The sequence below is a fragment of the Myotis yumanensis genome, unplaced genomic scaffold (genome assembly GCF_028538775.1).
Source record: "Myotis yumanensis isolate MYYU_CA2020_CCGP unplaced genomic scaffold, mMyoYum1.0.hap1 SCAF_3, whole genome shotgun sequence".
In the NCBI taxonomy this organism is placed as follows: Eukaryota; Metazoa; Chordata; class Mammalia; order Chiroptera; family Vespertilionidae; genus Myotis; species Myotis yumanensis.
Window position 1 is genome coordinate 203,778,835 of NW_027223754.1, and position 21,012 is coordinate 203,799,846.

General features: G+C 49.1%; 1 protein-coding gene and 1 non-coding gene across 2 annotated transcripts in view; both read right to left on the minus strand.

Moving 5' to 3' along the window:
* The window catches only part of SYN3 (synapsin III), a 362,492-nt gene that overhangs the window by 58,433 nt on the left and 283,047 nt on the right, over nt 1–21,012 (minus strand). Inside the window, exon 6 of the mRNA XM_070410991.1 lies at nt 9,068–9,130. Coding sequence (XP_070267092.1) covers nt 9,068–9,130 — 63 coding nt within the window. The remainder of the gene's footprint in view (nt 1–9,067; nt 9,131–21,012) is intronic.
* LOC139007795 (U6 spliceosomal RNA) lies at nt 20,030–20,133 on the minus strand. The gene has a single exon (XR_011470955.1). It is a non-coding gene; the product is annotated as a U6 spliceosomal RNA (small nuclear RNA).

Here is a 21,012-nt window from a genome sequence, read left to right on the forward strand (position 1 = left end):
GCTGATGACAGCAGCAGCCCTGGCCAAGCAGGGGTGTGGGAGACGCTCGGGCTGGTGGGAACATCGTGTGTAGGAGCTACCACCTCAACCTCCCAGAAGAGACAGGCTGTCTGCAGGGGCGACTCAATCCCGTCAGTCACCACTCCAGGCTCCTTTGAGAAGGACAGCAAACCCCGTGTATGCAGGGAAAGTGTTAGGCTAGCTGGGTGGGGGCTTATTAAGCTGTGATCATGAATATGCCTTTCACCTCTCTCAGCTCTGGTGCTGGAGCCAGACTGCCTGTACCCCAACTCTGCCACTTACTCTCCGTGCCTCAGTTTCCTCATCTGTAAAATGGGGATTCCAATCGTATCTTTCTCATGGGGTGGTTATGAGGATTGCACTCCATGACTGGATATATATAAAGCACTTAGGACAATGCCTGCATTGAGTAAATTCTAGAGAACACTAGGTTTTATTATTATTGTGCTTATTATTATTATTGTTGTTATTGGGCCAAATAATCTCAAAGGTCTTTCTTTCCCTTCCTGTATTGTTTTTGGAGACACTTCCCTACTGTGTGGCCTTGGGTAAGACCCTTCTCTTCTCTGGGCCTTAGGTTTTTATCTTCCAGGTGAGATGCTGGGCTCAAACCCTGGAAGTCTGAAATAAGGATAAGGGGGCCCCCAGGGGGCGGTCAGTTTGTTATTAGCCTCCCTCCTGCGGGCACTGCTGAGATAAGCAGTCAAGCAGTTAGAATATTTATTCCTGTAGTGGAATTTTAAATGCCCATTCACGGAGCATTTACCTAAACTTTGGGAGATTCTTGTCTCCAAATTAGAGAGGAGGAAATTGAGGCACAGAGAGATGAAGCGATTTGCTTCAGGACACACAACCAGCAAAAGGTAAACCCACTTTTCAACCAAAAAACCTGACTGTAGAGTCTCCAGACTTTACCCTCACACTCTGCTGAAAGTTGGCCTTGAACTTAGTTTCTGACCCTTTGATGGTAACATGATCTTATGCCATTCATTTCAATGGACTGCTCGGAGTATTGATTGAAACAGTGGATCCTTTAAGATAATGTAGGAATCATCTCTATGATGTCTTAACCTTTGGGAGGGTCACAGGCCCCTGTGAAAATCTGGAAAAGGTTATGAACCCTCTTTCCCCCCAAAAAATGTTCACACCACATACACAGATTTGTCTCAGTGTCAGGGGGTTCAAACATCTCAGGCTATGAATCGCCCACAATGCTTACACTCTCTTGAAACTCTCCAGTAAGTATTCATCTTTGCTAAACTCTGCATTGATGAGAACTTCCTACCTAAAAGGCCGTCCATTCCATTAACGCTCACCTCTGATTGCTAGAAAGTTGCTCCTTTAACACAACTGACATTCCATTCACCCTGACTTTGCTCCCTGCTTTGCCTCCTAGATGTCGTAGAGAATCAGTCCAATTTACCTCTCCACAGCAATTCCCCGTGTTTCTGAAGATGCTGGCCACACTGTCTCTAGCCCTTCCAGGCCAGATGCCTCTTCCCTTCTGCTCAGTTCAAATTTCCCTGGACATGCTTATCTGTCACTGTCTCGCTCAAACACCCTGGACTGATGCACAGCCCAGGACCCATAGTCTTGTGGCCATGGACTGACCAGGGCATGTCTGGATCTCAGATTTCCATTAATATGTCCCAAGAGTGGGTGACATTCTGAAAACCTTATTTGACTTCAAAATATAACATTATCAAAGTTCTGCACAGTACAGAAGCAACAGTTCAATGAGCTATCACACAGCAAACATCCACATACACCCAAGTCAAGAGATGGACCATCGCCCTCATCTCTGTGAGCACCCTTCCCTCCCCCATGGAGATAATGTCGACACTTTTATGGTAACAATGTTCTTGCTTTTAAAAAAGTTGTATTACCCAAGTATGTATCCCACTTTAACACTATAGTATAATTTCCCTGTTTATTTTTATATTTTTATTTTTATTTATTTATTTATTTAAAATCTTTATTGTTCAGATTATTACATTTGTTCCTCTTTTTTCCCCCCATAACTCCCCTCCTTCCAGCTCCCACCCCATCCTCTGCCCTCACTCCCCACCCACTGTCCTCATCCATAGGTGCACGATTTTTGTCCAGTCTCTTCCCGCATCTCCCACACCCCTTTTCCCCCCAAGAATAGTCAGTTCATTTCCTTTCTATATCCCTGATTCTATTATAATCACCAGTTCATTCTGTACATCAGGTTATTTATTCACTTGATTCTTAGATTCATTTGTTGATAGATGCATATTTGTTGTTCATAATTTGTATCTTTACCTTTTTCTTCTTCTTCCTCTTCTTAAAGGATACCTTTCAGCATTTCATATAATACTGGTTTGGTGGTGATGAACTCCTTTAGCTTTTCCTTATCTGTGAAGCTCTTTATCTGACCTTCAATTCTGAATGATAGCTTTGCTGGATAAAGTAATCTTGGTTGTAGGTTCTTGCTACTCATCACTTTGAATATTTCTTGCCACTCCCTTCTGGCCTGCAAAGTTTCTGTTGAGAAATCAGCTGACAGTCTTATGGGTATTCCCTTGTAGGTAACTGAGTTTCTTTCTCTTGCTGCGTTTAGGATTCTCTCTTTGTCTTTTGCTCTTGGCATTTTAATTATGATGTGTCTTGGTGTGGTCCTCTTTGGATTCCTTTTGTTTGGGGTTCTCTGCGCTTCCTGGACCTGTAAGTCTATCTCTTTCACCAGGTGGGGGAAGTTTTCTGTCATTATTTCTTCAAATAGGTTTTCAATATCTTGCTCTCTCTCATCTTCTGGTACCCCTATAATTCTGATGTTGGTACGCTTGAAGCTGTCCTAGAGGCTTACACTGTCTTCGTATTTTTGGGTTCTTTTTTCATTTTGCTTTTCCGGTTGGGTGTTTTTTGCTCCTTCGCATTTCAAATCTTTGACTTGATTCTTGCGCTCCTCTGGTCTGCTGTTGGGAGTCTGTATGATATTCTTTATTTCAGTCAGTGTATGCTTACTTTCTAGATGGTCCTTTATCACACCATCGAAGGTCTCATTAGATTTCCTGTACATCTCATCAAGTTTATCGACAGACTCTAGAAGCCTCTTGAGAGACCTCAAAAGTGTGGTTCTGAACTCAATATCCTCCCTTGATAGTTTTGTCCTGTTTCTTTGTCTCTGCATTTTTTTACGCTTTCTTGGTACACCCCCTAGTGGTCTTTGTGCGCAGTCTTGTTGTAGTTAAGCCTTGATTGTTATAGTTAATACTAGAGGGATTTGACCTCCAGGCCGACTGGCTGTGATAATCAGCTGTGTTTGCAGTGGAAGAACTTCTGTCCTCTAGGGAGGTGCTAATCTAGCCTTTGCCTGAGGCTATCCGGCAAATGCCTCTGTGCAGGGCTTGGGCGGGGCGGGTCCCACGGGATCAGCAGGGTGGAGGAGGGAGCAGTTATGGCTGCTCTCAGTCCGTCCCCAGGGGCTTTGTCTCTCTGTCCCAGCAACCGCTGCAAACCTCGGAGGGACCGAAGCTAGACAGTCCTGCTTCTCCCGTTTGAGTCTGGGTCCCTAGAGAATTGCCCAGATCTGGAGCTCAGAGTCTGAGGCTCCCTCCGGATTGAAACAGTCAACCGCGCTCTCAGCCACCAGCCCGTGCCGCGCGCACTCCGCACCTTGGTATTTTACTTCAGCACTGCGCTTCCTCTGATTCTCGGTTCCTCCTAGTTGTAGAACTTCCATTCAGCCAGCCTTCCTGTGGTTCTGGATGATGTCCGTTCTGTCTTTTAGTTGTATTTTTGAAGTGGTTGTTCGAGGCAGCAAACTCCGGCGTTAACCTATGCCGCCATCTTGGTTTCTTATATTTTTATTTTATATAAATGGAACATACAAATAGGAATTCTTTTGAATCTGACAATGGTGTTGGTGAGATTCATGCATGTTGGTCTGTATAGTTGTAGTTCATTCATCTTCATGGTGGGGCATTTTCCATGTGTCTGAATACACTCTAATGGATGCATCTATTGTATTATTAATGAACACACACAGGCTATGTCTGGGTTTTGGCAGCTGTGAACAAGCTGCCGTAACCACTGGTGTACACATGCAGGCATTTAGGCTGGGCATACCTGAAGGAGCTTCTGTGTGACTTCAGCTTGTGGATAATATCAAGCTGTATTCCAAAGCAGGTGTACAGTTCACACTTTCAGTAGGGGTGTGTGTGTGTGTGTGTGTGTGTGTGCGCGCGCGCGCATGTGTTCTAACTGCTCCATGTCATCGCTAACACTTAGTATTATTATCCTTTCTAACTTTACTGATTCTGGTGGTTGTATAGTAGCATCTCATTGTGGTTTTAATTTGCATTTCCCTAATGAGTCACGATATTGGGCCCATGTTCATCTATTTATTGGGTATTTATGGAGAGAGGTTTTGGCCACTCCTTACTCATCTGACTCACACTGAAGTGGTAGCCAAATGAAATAGTCTCTGACAAATAATGTTGCTTAGTCATACCTCCCTGATGGACTTCAGTTGGATTTTGGGCCCCAGAGCAGGTCTGAATATTCTTAATAATAATGGCAGCTAATATTTATCAAGAGCCCACTGGGTTCCAGGCACTGAGCTTGATATGCATAGTTTCTCTTAATCCTCACAAGCTTACGAGCTTGATACTATTATCTTCACTTTACATTAGAGGAAACTAAGGTGGGGAGGCTAAGCAATTTACCTAAGGTGTCACAACCAGTAGGTGGAGTAACCTAGATTCAAGTCAATGCCCTTTGCAACTATAACATAAGGCCTCCCACAGATGGAAGCATGTAACTAGATTACATTTTTTAAAGGTTAAAAACTGAGTAACAAAATGAAAATATAACTATCAAATGCAGAAAAATAGTTGCAAACTATGACCAAGGATGAATGTGTTTAATATGCAAAGAGTTTTTACAAATTAATAAAAGGACAAGCATCTCGATAAAGAAATGGTCAAAGGTTTCTGAGGTCAGGTAAGTCTGGGAAATTCTGCTCACATTTCCATGTTCTTTCATCCCTACAATGTATATAAACAAAATTCATGACTCTGAGAAGTTCTGCAATAAGATTTATTTGAACACAGAGTTCTTCAAACCTATAATTATAATTCTTTGGGACAGACTTTGAAACATGTTGAACTCTATAATAATGACTGCCTCCTCTGGTTTACAGTCTGGTAAAACTTTCAACAAAGAAAAAAGGAAATGGAATTAGTCTTGTCCAGGGTTTCTCAGCCTTGACACTGCTGATATTTTGGGTTGTATAATTTTCTGTTTTTTTTTTTTGGGGGGGAGGGGGGCTGTCTCAGGCATTGGAGAATGTTCAGCAGCATCCTTGGCTTCCACCTGGTAGATGCCAGATGCCAGTAGAACCTCTCCCACCCCTTGCTGTGACAACCCAAATTGTGTATAGACATGTCCAAATGCCGCCGGGGGGCAGAACCATCCTCTGCTCATATGAACCATCGGTCGAGTTGGACTTATTTCTGAAGAACTCCTGGTGTTCCCCACGATCACCTCCTGGTGTTCTCCACGATTATCTCCTACCTAAGTGCTCCCCCAACTGCACAGTGTTTGATTTCTGTGCCTTGTGACACCTATCGCGCTTGTTTTAATACAAGAGGGTATTCATCCACCTCTTTTCTTCAAGTCGTTCTTCTTTGTTGGAATCCCTTACATTTCCAGGCACACAAACCACCCGCATTTCCCCTGAGGTAGAAGTTTTTTCCATCCCTCCACCCCCTAGGGCGAATTAAGCTCCTTCCTTCAGGCTACATTAAAATCTTCTTCCGTCAATCCCCATACGGCCCTGCACAGCCTTCTCCCAGACCTCCAACACACATTACACTTAATTCTTTATGTGACTGTTGCCCCAATTCAGTGAGAGCAGAGTCTGGGTCCTATTCATCCTCCAATTCTTGGCACAGAGCAGGCCCCAATCAACACATAGGAACAGAGGAGAAATGTGACGGATGGCTCAGTGATCGCATGCAAAGGGCGCTAGGTGGGCTCCCAGCAACACTGAGTTCATGCTCAGCTTCTGCCAATTTCTCCTAAGAACGTGCTCTGCTGGGCTCTAGGCAATCTCCCTTCTTGAGAAGAGCTGGAAGTACCATAGAAGGTAGCAATTTTGTTTTTCTCTCTCTTGGCCATGAATATGATATCATCTGCTCAGTCGGCGCGTCCAGAGCGTTTCTGACAGTTTTCTCATCTCAAACAGCAGGAGGAAACCCTTTTCCCTCGCTCTCAGCATTTCCTTAAACCTCAGTTTATTTCGGTTGGTGATGTTTTCCGTCCTTGGAGACATGTCCTCCTTTCCATGTTTTCCGAGTCCCTTTTGGGCCTGAGTTTCTCAGAGGCACCCCTTCTGCCCCCCAGCACTGGGTCAGCCTCTTTAAGTATTTTCTTCCTTTTATTTCCTGTCTGGGATGATTTTAAGCTTTAGAAACAGAATCTAATTCTTGGGAACACTCTAATCTATATTATAAAGGGCCAGTGGCTGTAACGCTGTAACGCTGGAACAACCAAATGACCGTCACCAGGAGGTACATGGAGTACCTCTTGGTCCCTCCCCCTGGCCTGTGAGCAGTGGCTCTTGCGGCAGGCGTGGTGGGGTGCGAGCTACAAGTGGTGGAGAGTGGGGTACGAGCTATGAGTGGCAATGGGTGGGGTGGCCAGCTGAAGCAGGCGGAAGCAAGCTACTTGTGCACGATTTCGTGCACGCTGGGCCTCTAGTGTTACAAGAATTGTCCAACATGGTGGCAGCGGGTGGAAAGAACGGGACAAGCTGGAGAGACATTAATAACGGGCAAGTAAGGACTTGATGACCATTTGAACATGGAGGAGGAGAGGTGATGACTCCCAGGGACAACGGGAGGACTGGTGATTTCTGGTCTAGATATGGTCACGGGAGGAGGAGGGGGAGGAGGGAGACAAGGATGGGGAGCAGGGTGTCTGGAAAGATCATGAGTGTGGTCTGCAATGTCTAGAGTCTGAGATTTCCATGGGAGACAAGGTAGAGATGCTGAGGGGGGAGCTGGATATGAGTCTGGTGCTCTGGATAGGAAGTGTGATTGGGGGCTGGCTGTTGGCGTGTAGATACTGCTGACGATGAAAGAGTAGATGAGGCTCAGATAGTGCGTGGTGATGGAATAGACGGCGAGGAATGGAGCAGGAAGAAAGGTCCTTGGAGGACACAGAAGCCGTGGTCAGGGAGAGAAGAGGAGAGCCGGGAGTTCCCTGGAGGAAGGGCTGCGGGACAGAAGGGAGGTGGCAGATTTAAATGACACAGAGAGCTCGATTCAGAAAAAGTGCCTGTTGGGTTAGGTTATTGAGGACCAGGGGGAGGGCAGCCTCAGCAGAATTGCCGGGTTGGGAGGAGAGGCCGTGGAAACAGACACAGGGATGCATCAAAACAGGTTCACTCATCCATCCAGTCCACCAACAACCGGAGGGGCCACTGTGCACCAGGGGCCCTTACAGGACACAGAGGTGGGGCAAACAGGCAGGGCCCCGCCCCCATGTGTGTACTTTCTAGGGAGAGGTAGCATGGAGGGAGATTCAGTTGAAAGGCAATCATTGGAATGGTCATCATTCCACAATTGAGGAGGCAAGGGAAGTTATATGGGAACTGGCTCAAGTTCAGGACATCAGAGCTGGGGTCGTGGCCTGACCTGCTGGGCTCTTTCTTTGCTGCCTGAAGGGGATGGAGTTTAGGTGGGAAGCGATGATGCAGAAGGAACACCGGGTGGGGAAGAACAAAGGTGTAAGGTGCAGGATTATTTGTGGCTGGGTGGGCCTTCTCAGAGCAAGGTTGCTATTGGCTCCTGCTGTCCTTGACCTAGGACCCCTGCATTGGTGCTTGGGCTCAGGTACCTCCAACAGGGATGGCAGGTGCTGAGACCTACATGTTCTCATGTGGTTCTATTGGTGCCAGAAGTTTGAGAGGCGGCCTGTGGTAGCCACTCCCCACCACTTCCCCACACTCCCACCCCCTTACCGAGGAGTAAATCTCCATTTCCTGTGGAGACCCTGATCAGTCTGGTTTGAGTGGGGCTGAATACATCTCCATACCCACTTGTTCAGGGTGGGCACAGGAACCCAAGCAAGGCCGATCAACGCCCCTCCATGAGATCAGACATAGAGATGCTTAGGGACCAGGTGGGCCACCCGTAGCCATGCCGACTGTCTGAAGAACGCACCAAGTAGAGATGAGCAGAGTCCAGAGAGAGGAGACTGAGCTCTGTCAGTATCATTTGAGTTCCTGAATCCAGCGCTGTTCTAACCTATCAAGAACTATTCTAGACTTCCCGGTGGCTCGGACCAATGAATTACCTCTCTCCCCCAAATTTGAGTAGCGTTTCTATATTTGCAACGAAAAGGATCAGACCAATATGTCAGCTTCGACGGTGTAAAATATATCATCTACTTTCACAGAAGCTGACTGGCTCCAGGGACTTCCTCCATGGAGCCCGATGTATTTGCCACTTTCTAGATATTAGCCTTGCAGGTGACAAAGCCATGAGCTTACAGCCAGCCATGGCATAGATCAGTGGTTCTCAACCTGTGGGTTGCAACCCCTTTGGCGGTCGAACGACCCTTTCACAGGGGTCGCCTAAATACATCCTGCATATCAGATATTTACATTACGATTCATAACAGTAGCAACATTACAGTTATGAAGTAGCAACAAAAATAATTTTATGGTTGGGGGTCACAACATGAGGAACTGTATTGAAGGGTCGTGGCATTAGGAAGGTTGAGAACCACTGGCATAGATGACGACAGATACAAAAGAATCACCATTTACAAGATGCTTTACATTCATTACCCTGAAGCCACAATCATAGGAGACAATTAGCTAGCAGTTCCAGTGTGGCTTCGGCGAGTCCGGACAGAGCTGGAGAGAGGTTCCCAGCTCTGGGAGCTCAGAGGAAGGGGGCTGGGCTGGGCAGGAGGGGGAGTGCACTTTGGGGGTGGTGGGGGACGGACAGAGCGGGGGACAGGGCGTCCGTGTGAGCATGAACATGAGTGTGAGAGCTGCTTCTCATACCTTTCCCATTCCGGCGTGGGCATGTCCCAGCTTGACCACCACGGGGAAGTGAGGGGCTGTGAGCTGGAAGAGACAAGAGGAAATCACTCATTAGCATCTCAGAGCATCTCCACCAAGGCTCTGGGCACTGCCTGTGCTGCAGGAACACTCAGTCATCTGACACCCCCAGGAATCCCCAATAGGATGCCTTGACAGGTGGTCATCCTGCCACAGCTCAAATGCCCTAAATGCCGACACTTCTGGCTCCCAAAGGAAGCTCCCGCCCTTAAAACCGGTCTGCCCGGGGCATCCACCAATCAGAGAGATGGCAGAGGGAAGCAAACTGACCGGTTTCACATCCTGGCTTGTGTGACCTCTGACCAGCTGCTACATGGATCTGTGCCTCAGTTTCCTTGTCTATGAAATGGGGATGATGAGTACCCATCCCACAGGGTTGCTGTGAGAATTAAGTGAGTTACAGCATGGGAAGCACTTACGTTGTAAGTACCCAATGAATGGCAGCTCCGTTATTCCTGTTACAGTTCTGCCTTACGTTATCTCCCCAACAACCTTCAAATATCTGGAAATTCTCATTCCCTCTCCCAAGCCCTCTCCAGGCCACCCTGTGAGGTTTCAAGTCCACGGGACCACGGCCACCAGGGGCACATGCATTTATTGGTCACACCGTGTGTGCAGGGCACTGTGCTGAGCGAGGGCCGGTGTGATCTCCAACCGGCCTCGCTGGTCCCCTGTTGCATCCCCAGCTTCCAGAACACTGCCGGCCCAGGAAAGGCACCTGACACGGAATCTGAGTGTCGGGGAGAAGGAAGAGGCAATTTGGGGGCCAGATTATTGGGGGTCTTCAAAGCTGAAGGGAAGGGTACACGTGGCTTGGATGGGCCTTGGGGAAGTCGCTCAGTCTGGGGACAGGAAAGCGACCTGCCAGCTGCAGGATGAACTGTATCAGGAGAGACCGAAGGGCCAGACACCGACGTGGAATTGATTAAAACTGACAGGAAGTGCCACTGCTTGGGCCTGGACTGGGGCGGGGACAGTGCAACGTTTTAAAATGGAAATAACAGCCCTAACTGGTTTGGCTCAGTGGATAGAGCGTCGGCCTGCGAACTGAAAGGTCCCAGGTTCGATTCCGGTCAAGGGCATGTACCTTGGTTGTGGGCACGTCCCCAGTAGGGGGTGTGCAGAAGGCAGCTGATTGATGTTTCTCTCTCATTGATGTTTCTAACTCTCTATCCCTCTCCCTTCCTCTCTATAAAAAAAATCAATAAAAATATTTATTGATAAAGTATTTTAATATCTTATTAAAATATTTATTTTTTAAAAAATAAAATGGGAATAACAGTTTTCAAATGACCATAGAAATTCAGGAAGGGGATTGTTCACAACCTCATCACCTAATCAAATCAGTGTATTGGTCCACACGACTTTAGAATCCTCGTTTACAGGTCCAATTACAAAATGGGATACTCTGCAATAATATTAGAGATAGAACTTTACACCTGTCTCCTCATTTAACATTATGCATTAAGTTTTTTCCTATTTTTGCCACCATCTCCAACCCCTCCCCCACTGCCCCATCTCTCTCCCCCACTCCCCAGCCCGGCTGACTGATCTCACCTGCCGGGTGTGTGTGGTGTGCATTCCTGCCCATCACTCATCACGTTCAACCTCTGCAAACATGTACACACATACATGGTTGAAGCTGACACTTATGTTCTCAAAAATGGCTCTTTTCACTCACTATCACACCATGCACAGCCCCTGTCCTACATCCATAGCTACACTCCTAACCCAATAGTTTCAATAGCTTCACACTATTCCACGTGCTGCAATTCTTCGGCCATTTTCCTATTAATGGACCTTTGTGTAGTTCCCTCTCTGCCACTCAAGAATGACCACTAAACATCGGTCCACACGTCCTTATAAACGAATGTCTTAATTCTCAGAGGCCAGGCCAAGAGCCCTGCAGGGGGAGACTCAGCAGAATCTGGAGACATCAGGATAGGTTTCTAAAGTCATCTGTTAGAGCCCAAGAGATGAAAGTGGGCGCCATGGTGTTGAACTCTGGGTGAGTCCACTCACCATAGCAACTCCCAGGCTAATAGCAGCTACATTTACCGAGTGTCTCGTCAAAGCCAGGAACAGTACCGGGCACTTTATGTATAGGGGTGGGCAAAAGTAGGTCTACAGGTGTTTGTATGGAAAATAATACAATCATTAATAAATACTAATACGAGAATAAACTCTGTGTTTTCTGTACTCACAACTGTAAACCTACTTTTGCCCACCCCAGTTTGTCAGCATTCTTCCCTTTCCCCATGTGGTAGAGGAGACCTCAGAGGCAGGTCATTTATCCAAGGTCAGACAGTTAGAATGGCGGGGCTTCTCCCTGCCACCCAGGTCTCGCCTCCACTCCCCACCCCTCTCCCTTCCCAAGCTGTTGAAATAGGTTTCAAAAGCCATTCCCATTTGCAACATGCCAGCCCCTTCCCGAACACAGGCAAGGTCACAGAGAACAAAAAACATCTTGTCGGCTATTTTCTCTCTTCCCTTCCCAACAATAGCTTTATTAGTTTCCCTGGGGATGGCGAGCCCTGCACCAGCTTCTCACAGGCTCCCTGTCCCTGCTCACATGCCCCGGGGGCCCCAGAGTTCAGCACTGCCCAGTGGCATGAGCGGCCTCACATCCGGTGAGAAGGGGCAGATCAATTTTTGAAACCAGAGATCCCCACCCAGATAAGGGCCCTATTCATCTCTCCTAAGAAATCAAAATCAGGGAGGGTGGCCCAGTGCCCAGGGGGTTGGAGGCAGAGCAGAGCGAGCCCAGATCAGCACCGTGTCAACCTTGTCTTCACGCCTGGGGATGGGGGAGCTGGGACCTGAGGGGTCAGGGCCACTTTCCAATGAAGGAGGCAATTCCCTCTACATTCGTGACGTTCTGGAGATTTAAATCCCAGCTCAGTGACAGAGAAGGCAAGGCCTGGAAGAGCCTGGAGGAGCAAATCAAGGACCAAAGGAGTCTGGGAAGATTTCAAGAAGGAGCTGGACCTCTGTGCCATGCCAGGAGGCTCTGCCTAATCTAGTTCTTGCCGACCTCTCCGTTTCATCAGGTGTTTCTCCCCCTCCCCATCCCAACCTCTGCCTACCAGCTGTTCTCCAACCCATGGGCCTTTCAGTTCTTTACTGCATGGGCCACACTCCGCCCCCCCGCCCCCCCCGCCGCCCTGCCACAGGGCCTTTGCACATGCTGCTGCCTTTCTCTGAAAGGCTCTTCCTGACATTCTTCTAGGCCAGTCCCTTCTCATAATGAGGTCTCAGTGGAGATGCTCTGCCCCCAGAGAGTTCCTCCCTGGACACTGGTCTAAAGGAGGTACTTACTACTCGAAACCCAGATGTCGGTTACTAACTGGTCATGGCCAGTGGAGTGAGAGGATGTCCGAGGTCTGGCACACAGCAGCATGGCAATCCATACCGGTTCCCACGCCCTCACATCTATGATCTCAGGGACATGGTGACCAGTGTGGGCAGGGGGACGTCAAAGGCCGACGGAGAAGACTCAGCCACTCCTTGGACGTGGACAGGGGAGGGAGGAGGGGAAGGAAGCCTGATGGCCAGGTCGTGAGCAGGAAGAGTGATGACCCCTTTGACAGAAATGGGGCAGCTTGGAGACAGGCTTTGTGATAGGCATTTAGAGAAGATTCATTCAAAGGGGAGGACAGAAACATCCTGACAGCTGCTTGATAAGCCTTAACCTTGGTATGCAGCATCTGACCATCTCCTTGGAATTTAAGGATTACACATAATGGCGCTCCTGTCTGAGGGACGGGGAGAAATAAGACAACCTTTGGCAACCCTTTCCAATCTGTTAATGTTATGACAAACCTACAAAATGCCACCTACGTGCCTGAAGCATGTACCATAAAGAGAAAACAATGTGGAGACACAGTTCCTCACCACAGCCTACAGGGCTCTTTGGGATCTGGCCCCTGCCTGCTTCCCCAGCCCCATCTTACCTGTGGTCCCCACCCGCCTTACCAGCTTTCTCTCTGACCCTGACATTAGCCTGGCTCCCGCTGGCCACAGGGCCTTTGGACGAGCTGTTCTCATCACCTGGAATGCTGCCCCTGCTCCTCCTTTCCTTGCTTCAGGTTGCAGCTCCAATGTCACTTCCCCAAGGAGCTGGCGCTCACCTCCCTGCCTGTGTAGGTCATGCCCGCTCACCTCTTTCTCCTTCTTAGCACGTCTGGCATTTTTAAACTTATTTGTGCAATTGCTGGACAAATGTCTGACCTCCTCACAAGACTGTGGAGGCTGTGGGTCTGTGACCCTTGCCCACCATGAACCCTCAGGCCTCTCCTGCATGACAGCCCTCCCTCTGAACTTGGCCTCCAGGTGGTCCTGCAGGCACCTCCAACTCAACATTTCCAAGTGATCTCATGAACTCCCATTGAAAATGCTTTTTCCTCCTCTTACATCCTGACATCAGTTAATGGTTCAACTACCCCACCCAGGTGCCCAAGATAGAGATCTCACCTGCCTTCTGCATTTGTGGGTCTGCCCTGCACCCAGCTCTGGGACCCAGGGGGACCCAGGACACAGATGAGGTCTGTGGGCTCAGCCCAGTGTAACGCTCTCTGCCCTTCGAATCCCACCTCTGAACCCTCTGTATCATCTCCTCCTACGTTTAGTGTTTCTTGGAAAAATACTGGCAGCATATTTAGAAAAATTCAACTAAACCTGCCCTACTGAAATACAAACATCCTTTTCTCTTACATTTCCTGTTTCCCTGAGAAACGGAATGGTCAAAAATAAACCGACAGCATGGCAATATTTGTCTGCAAATAGGCTTTTCTTGTTCTCGCCCGTGTGATGTTTATGGCACAGACAGGTTCAGGAGGCCAGCCCGTCTCTCCTGGGTGCCCCTCACATCCTCAGCGACACAGTGCCACCGGGAGGGGGGGGGGGGTGTCTGAATGACTCAAAGTGCCGAAGCCCATCCTGAATCCCATGGTTGTGAGAACCAGGTTTCCATTGTAAGGTTCTTTCATTCCTACTCTTGTCCCGGCTCCATTTCTAGACGGTGAAGAAGTCCCCTATACCAGTCAGACGATCCCATTATGGGAACTTAGTGTTCCTCTTCTTAGTGAAAATAGCTAATTAATAATAGCAATACTTCAGTACCACCTTTTTTTTTGCTTTAATTTATGCTCACACATGTAATCTCCTAAGGTTAAAGTGAATGGAAAAATTTGGTTAAAGTTACTCTTGTTGGCGTTGCATAGAAACGATACTGCTTCATTGGGGCTCTAAGCAAAGGGAGCTATTTCCTCTGGTTCAGAGAAACTCCATTTGTGGAATGCCCTGGAATAAGGAGGGAGAGCGAATGGAGGCCTTGAAGCCAGACAGAATTCAAATACTGTTGGTGTCATTTCCTACTGGGTGCCCTTGGGCATGTGTCCTAACCTTTCGGGTCTCTGTTGCTTTATCTGTAAATGGGAATAGGTCCACCCACAACTGAGGTTATCATGAAGTTTGTATGTCAAACATATGCTCTGAATGTGGATCCAGCCAGAAATTCTCTGGGGTGATTTGAACTAATATTCATGTAAAATTATTCCCCCCAAAGCCAAATTACCACCTGATACCTTTCTGGACACTTTTTTTGTCTTTTAAAGCTTCCCATTTTGTACCAGGCATTGTCAAAACTGCTTTGAAATTATTTAAACATGTATCATTAAATGGATACAACGGATTGATCTGATCTTTCTTAAATATGCTGAAACTCTACCTGATTTTTATCCTGTAAATTTTGCATAACCAGCAGCTTTTTGAGACACAATTCACACACCCAAATACTCACCCTCTGTAAAGGGTACGATTCAGTGTTTGTAGTATATTCCCAGAGTTGCGCAACTATTACCTCTATGATATCATTTCAGAACCTTTTCGTCACCGCATACCCATTGCCAGTCACTCCCCATTCATCCCTCCAGTCCCTGGCAGCCAGCGGTCTACTCTCTGTCTCTATAGATTTGCCTGTGCTGGAAAGTTCATGTAAATAAAATCATACAACATGCGACAAGTCATGGCTGGTTCTTTCCCTTGGCATGTGTCTTCAAGGTTCCTCCATGTTGTGGATGTATCCGTACTTCATTCCTTTATATTGCCCAGTACCGTTCCCTCGTATGGACGGTGCCTGAATTTTATTTTATTATTTATTAATTTATTAAAATATATTTTTATTGATTTCAGAGAGAAAAGGAGAGGGTGAGAGAGAGAGAGAGAGAGAGAGAGATTAAAACAACAACGATGAGAGAGAATCATTGATCGGTTGCCTCCTGCACACCCCCCCACTGGGGACTGAGCCCGCAACCCGGGCATGTGCCCTTGGCCGGAATCGAACCTGGGACCCTTCAGTCCGTAAGCCGATGCGCTATCCACTGAGCCAAACCAGCGAGGGCGTGCCTGACTTTTACATACATTTTGGAACAGCCCTGGATATGTATTTCCAGCGATTGCAAACTACGAAGGCAAATGAATGTCTTAGCAACTTCGAGTGAAGAAGGATAAGGCTTTGGCAATGCCAGGGCTCAGAAGCACTGACGGCGTCCAGCGGGGCATCCCATCACCATAATCCTCGGGAGGGAGGAGGGCTTTTCCTGACAAACCAACACCAACTCGCAGGTGCTTGCCTTCTGTGTGTCAAATCTTGCCGGCCTCATTCCCCACTGCTTTCAGCCCTTACCAGCGGGGCCCTGAGCCAGACCACTAGTCCCTGATGGGAGCAAGGAAGATCTCTGCTTCTGGCATATTCTCACAAGTTGATAACGCAAAGGACTGATAAGAATGTTTAGGAGCCAAAAGCATCAATAAACATGGTATTGGGCACCCATGAGCAGAGTGAGAGAGAAAATTTCCTCTCGTCCCCTCTTTCCCTTACAAAACCATTGCCCCCTCCTCCTGGAAACGACCTTCATGTCCCCAATGTCATGGTGAGGGGTGAGCAGGAGCTCGGGTGGCCCTGCAGGAGCTGGTCCGAAGCCTCCACTGCAGGGTCTGAGATTCAGGACCAGCAGGGAGATTTCCACCGTCTCTCACACGGGAAAACTACCAAGACCCCAGCAGACACTGGGGCCTTGTGTCAAAGGACGAGACATGTCCCTGGATGTAGGGGCTCCTTTAATGAAGGAGTCATGCCGGCCACGGATGACAGAGGCCAGCGATTATTCAGTGTCTGCAGGTGGCGGCCCACAGCAGCTGAATAGATGCATCTCATTTAATCCTCTCAAAAGCCCCGTGAGATCGCTAGCGGTTCTCAACCTGTGGGTCTCGACCCCTTTGGCGGTAGAACGACCCTTTCACAGGGGTCACTTAAGACCATCAAGCATATCAGATATTTACATTATGATTCACAACAGTAGCAACGTTACAGTTATGAAGTAGCAATGAAAATAATTTTATGGTTGGGTCACAACATGAGGAATTGTATTTAAAGGGCCAGAAGGTTGAGAACCACTGCGCTAGGAGGCGCCCTCATTCACCAGCGAGAAAAACAGGACGGAATTAAGTATCTTGTCCCAGGTTGGTGGAAGCCAGAGTCCATGCTTTAGGACCAGACTGCCTTTCACACCAGCCCCGGGGCACACAGAGAGGACCCGGGCCCTTCCCTCAAGGAGCGACAGGCTGTCGGGGGCAGCAGATGTACAAACAAATGACTTTAACTCAACAATGTAAACATTCAAGAGAAAGATGAAGAAAACGCTGCAGAAGCAAAGAAGATGAGTGGTCATCTGTGGGGGAGGAAGGTGGTTGAAAGAGGTGTCATGGACAAGAGGACATTTGCATTGGATTTTGAAGGTCAAGCAGGAGTTTGCCAAGTAGAGGGAAGAGTGATCCAGGCAGAAATATCCACAAGGGAAAAGGCACAAAGGTGTAAAAGTTCCTGGAGGACTCAGGAAACATCAGGGCCAAGCACAAGGGTAGAAGGACGGGAGGTGGGGGTGGGGTGGGCGATCTTGGGCGAGCGAGACTGGCCAGGGTTTCACATTCAACAAGGACCTCAATTTGGATTCTTTCATACTCTCACCACACAATCATTGTAGTGTGTGTGTGTGTGTGTGTGTGTGTGTGTGTTGAAAACGCTGGTTTGTTCAATGCACAAATTCAAACTAGACCACAAGACTGGTTAACTTGTTTTGGAACTTTCAAAAACAAATCTGGAGCCTCAAAAACTGGGCTGTCCTCATCTTTCATGAATACATACCGAAGTATTTTCAGATGAAAGGACATACTGTCCTGGATTTGCTCTAAAGTAATCCAGTGTGGGGTGGGTTTTCAGAGGTGACAAGATTGGTGATGGGTATATTAAGGGTCATCATTTTACTCCCTCCACTTCTGCGTATGTTTGGACATTTCCATAATCAACCAGTTTGGTTTTTTTTTGTGAGAGCTCCCCCCTTACTCTGAGGGGTTCTGGGGAGCCCCAGGATGTCCCTCATGGCAAGAGAGAAGGATGAATGATGGAGAAAGAGGGAATTATGGGGCTGAGAAAGTAGGCGGGAGCCAAATTGTAAAAAGTCTTGTAAACTATTCTGAGAGGTTTGGAATAAACCTCACTAATGATGGGGAGCCCAGTGCAGAAGTTTTAGTAGGAGCATAACACCACTAGATCCACATTTGGGAAAGAACGCTTCTAGCTGGTGTGTGTATGTATGTGTGTGTGTGTGGGGGGGGGGAGGGGGGCTGGGGTCAGGGGAGGGCCTAGCCCAAGGCCTGCAGAGACCAGCTGTTTCTCCTGTCCCGAGGCTGTGCCCCCAGGAGGACCCAGGCTGAGACAGTGGCCCCAGGTAGATGGGTTTGAGCAAGACCTCCTTTATCTCTGTCTTCCCAGCACCGCACTCTGTCGTGGTGACTTATCGCAGAAAGGTATGACTTATTGCAACATAATGAGAATTACTTACTGGTGGTCTCTCTGATGGCTGGGTGTAGCCAGACCATGCCTATCTACCTCCCTTCTTGGCCCCAGAGCTGGCACGGTGCCCGGCAAGGGTCCCCTGTTGAGTGAATGGATGAATGTAAAGCACAGGGCCGTCTCTGGTCACTAAACCAGGAGGGACACGCGGCATCTACTGGGGACCAGCTCCGTGTTGAGCGGTGCCTGCTGCGCTTCCATTTTCAGTTCCTCGCTTATCCCGCCCGGGCACCCTGCAAGTTAGGTGTCATTGTGGCCATTCTGCAGATGGAAAAACTAAGGCTCAGAAAGATTAAGAAGCACCCCTGCCCCCAATTCACCCAGCATGACACACGACACATAGTAGCCCCTCAATCAGTGCCCGTGGGTTGGACTGAACTGATGTGAAATCACAGGACACCACTCCCACTGCCTGAGGTGGGTGAGGAGGGTTCCTGAGGAGAAAGAAATTTCCTCTCCGCACAGAGCTTCCAAAACGGCCGCGGTTTCTCCGCAGAGAGGGGATGGCGACAAACAAACCGGGCGCATGGTTTGTCCATTAACATGTCAGCCCTCGAAACGTCCGTCTCCATCTCTCTCTTGGCTCCCTGGTGAGGGGCTTCCTCCATTTCAGATGGCTGGTGTGTTTTCCCTTCTAAAAAAAAGCCTCTCGATGCTTTTGAATTAGGCAAATGAGCACGGGCAACGTTCGCTTTTTTCCTCTTTCATTTGGAAAGCGTGTGGCGTGCCAAGGGGCCGCCGGACGGAATGTTCAGAGGCCCCATAATAGAGCGACAGAGGCTGCCAAGCTCCTCAGTCACTAACCAGACCGGACCGTCTCAGCCCTTGGGACTCAGAGACCCCTGGCCCGGCACCACGAGTCCCCCCGCAAGTGAGAAGATGGCCCACAGCCCGGGGTCTCAGCCGGAAAGGACCCCCCTACCTCGAGGACCTGGAAATTGCCGGAGGCCACGGCTCCCTGTGCGAGAGCTGCCTGTGAGGGAGGGAAGTGGGAACTCTGAAAGCTTCAGGGAGTCGGGCCAATGCCAAAGCCTCCTTCTGAACGGCGCTTTACTCAGGCGCCTATGTGAAGGGTGCGGAGAACAGAAGGGTCTTCAATGCAGGTGTCTACCGACCACCTCCTCTCCACCGATGCCCTCTCTCCAGAATCTGTGACCAGCAGCATCCATAGCGCCTGGGCTCTTGTTAAATCTCAGAGATGCTAAATCTCAGGCCCCACGCCAGGCCCCCTGCTCGGGTTCTGCAGATGCTCAGGGGATTCTCTGGCAGGTTCAAGTTTGGGGACCACGGATCTCCTTACCCACATGATCTTGGCTACGTCGCTTGGCCTCTTGGCTTTAGTTTATTCTTTTATACCACGAAAGGCATTCGCTTAAATGGCTTCTAGATCTGAAGTCCTGTAATGTTCAAGGCCTGCTTAATCAATACCAGCCTTTGACCCCAAAATGTCCATGGGAGCTCCCCCACCCTGTTCCAAAGCCTCAGGTTCCGCATTGGTTAGGTACCTATGAGCAGGTGTTCGGGGAGGGTCCCTGGGCCGAGCTGTGCTAGGGGATGTGGAAGTGAGGATGGCCAGCATCCTGGAGGTTCCAGGGCAGCCCCATCTGAAAATACTGGGTCACGTCCCCCACCCTTGAACCCCACATTTGGCCTGTGCTCCAACTCATGCTGCCTGACCGCATTGATGGCCCCAGCGAACGGCCTCCCTGTATCCATGTCTTTTCCAGGTCCTTCCAATAAGAGGTGGAGTCTGTTTTGCCACCTTGAACCTGAGATGGCCTGGTGACATGCTGGCCAGGACACCACAGCAGAAGTGATGTCGGGGTTCTGAGCCTAGTGCCCTGGGCACAGCATGAGAGTGGCAAGGGAGTTGCTTTACTGTGACACCCACGCTTGAGGGTGGGTGATGCTGAGGCAGGGTAGCAGCACTGTCCCGAGAGCCAGGCAAGGCTGGGTCCTCGCTACCTTGCTACCGTCGTCTTTTGCTTAATTCTTTTTTTATGGACCGCTTCACGAATTTGCGTGTCATCCTTGCGCAGGGGCAATGCTAATCTCTGTATCGTTCCCATTTTAGTATATGTGCTGCCGAAGAGAGCACTTCTGCCTCTTTCTTAGGGCCGGAATGAACCGGAAACTCATTCACACTAGGGTGAAAAAGACTTTCTCCAGGTTTAACCCCTGTTAGGCATTCTTAAAAGGGGACCAGTGGCTTTGCTAAAAGATGAGCTCTAACTGAAAAAGAAATCGCAGCCCGAGGGTCAGCAGGGCAGCCTGGGTTTTGTGGCTGCGGTTCCCACATGGCTGTGTGGTGGTGCCGGCACAGGGCACCTGGCTGGGAGGGCACGAAGGGGACTCAGTCCAGCCCGTTTTCACTTGCTGAGCCTGCTCCTGGGGTGGCTGCTTTTCAGCTGGAAGGGAGCACTGCCTTTCCTAACTCACTCCAGGTCTCCACACATGTTCCTCCCTACTCCAGAGAGAAGGTTAGAGGAGAACTGGGGATGGCCAAGAGGGACACACAGCATCCACTGGGGACCAGCTCCATGCTGAGCACTGCCTGCTGCACTTGCCCTTTTATGTCCTGGTGTATCCTGCCCGGTAACTCTACAAGTTAGATATCATTATGGTCATTTTACAGATGGGAAAACTGAAGCTCAGAGAGATTAAGAAGCACCCCCCAAGTTCACCCAGCTAAGAAGTAGAGGAGAAGGCATCCTGACTCAGTTCTGTACCCATCCTGATGCCCAGGGGAGACTTGCCAGGGTTGAGAGTGGGGACCGGTAGGGACGAGTCCTGGACTCAGATTCAACTGCGCCTGCTTGCCCTTGGCATCTCATTCCCTCCTGGACAGAAAGGATGGAGTGAGCTGTGTAAGCACGGCGGCGGGCGGGGAGGGGGGGGGGGGGGTTGGTGGCGGGGGAGAGGGGGGGCTCCGAATTTCCACAAAACGCCCTGTTTACTTATCGTTGCACAGCTGGGC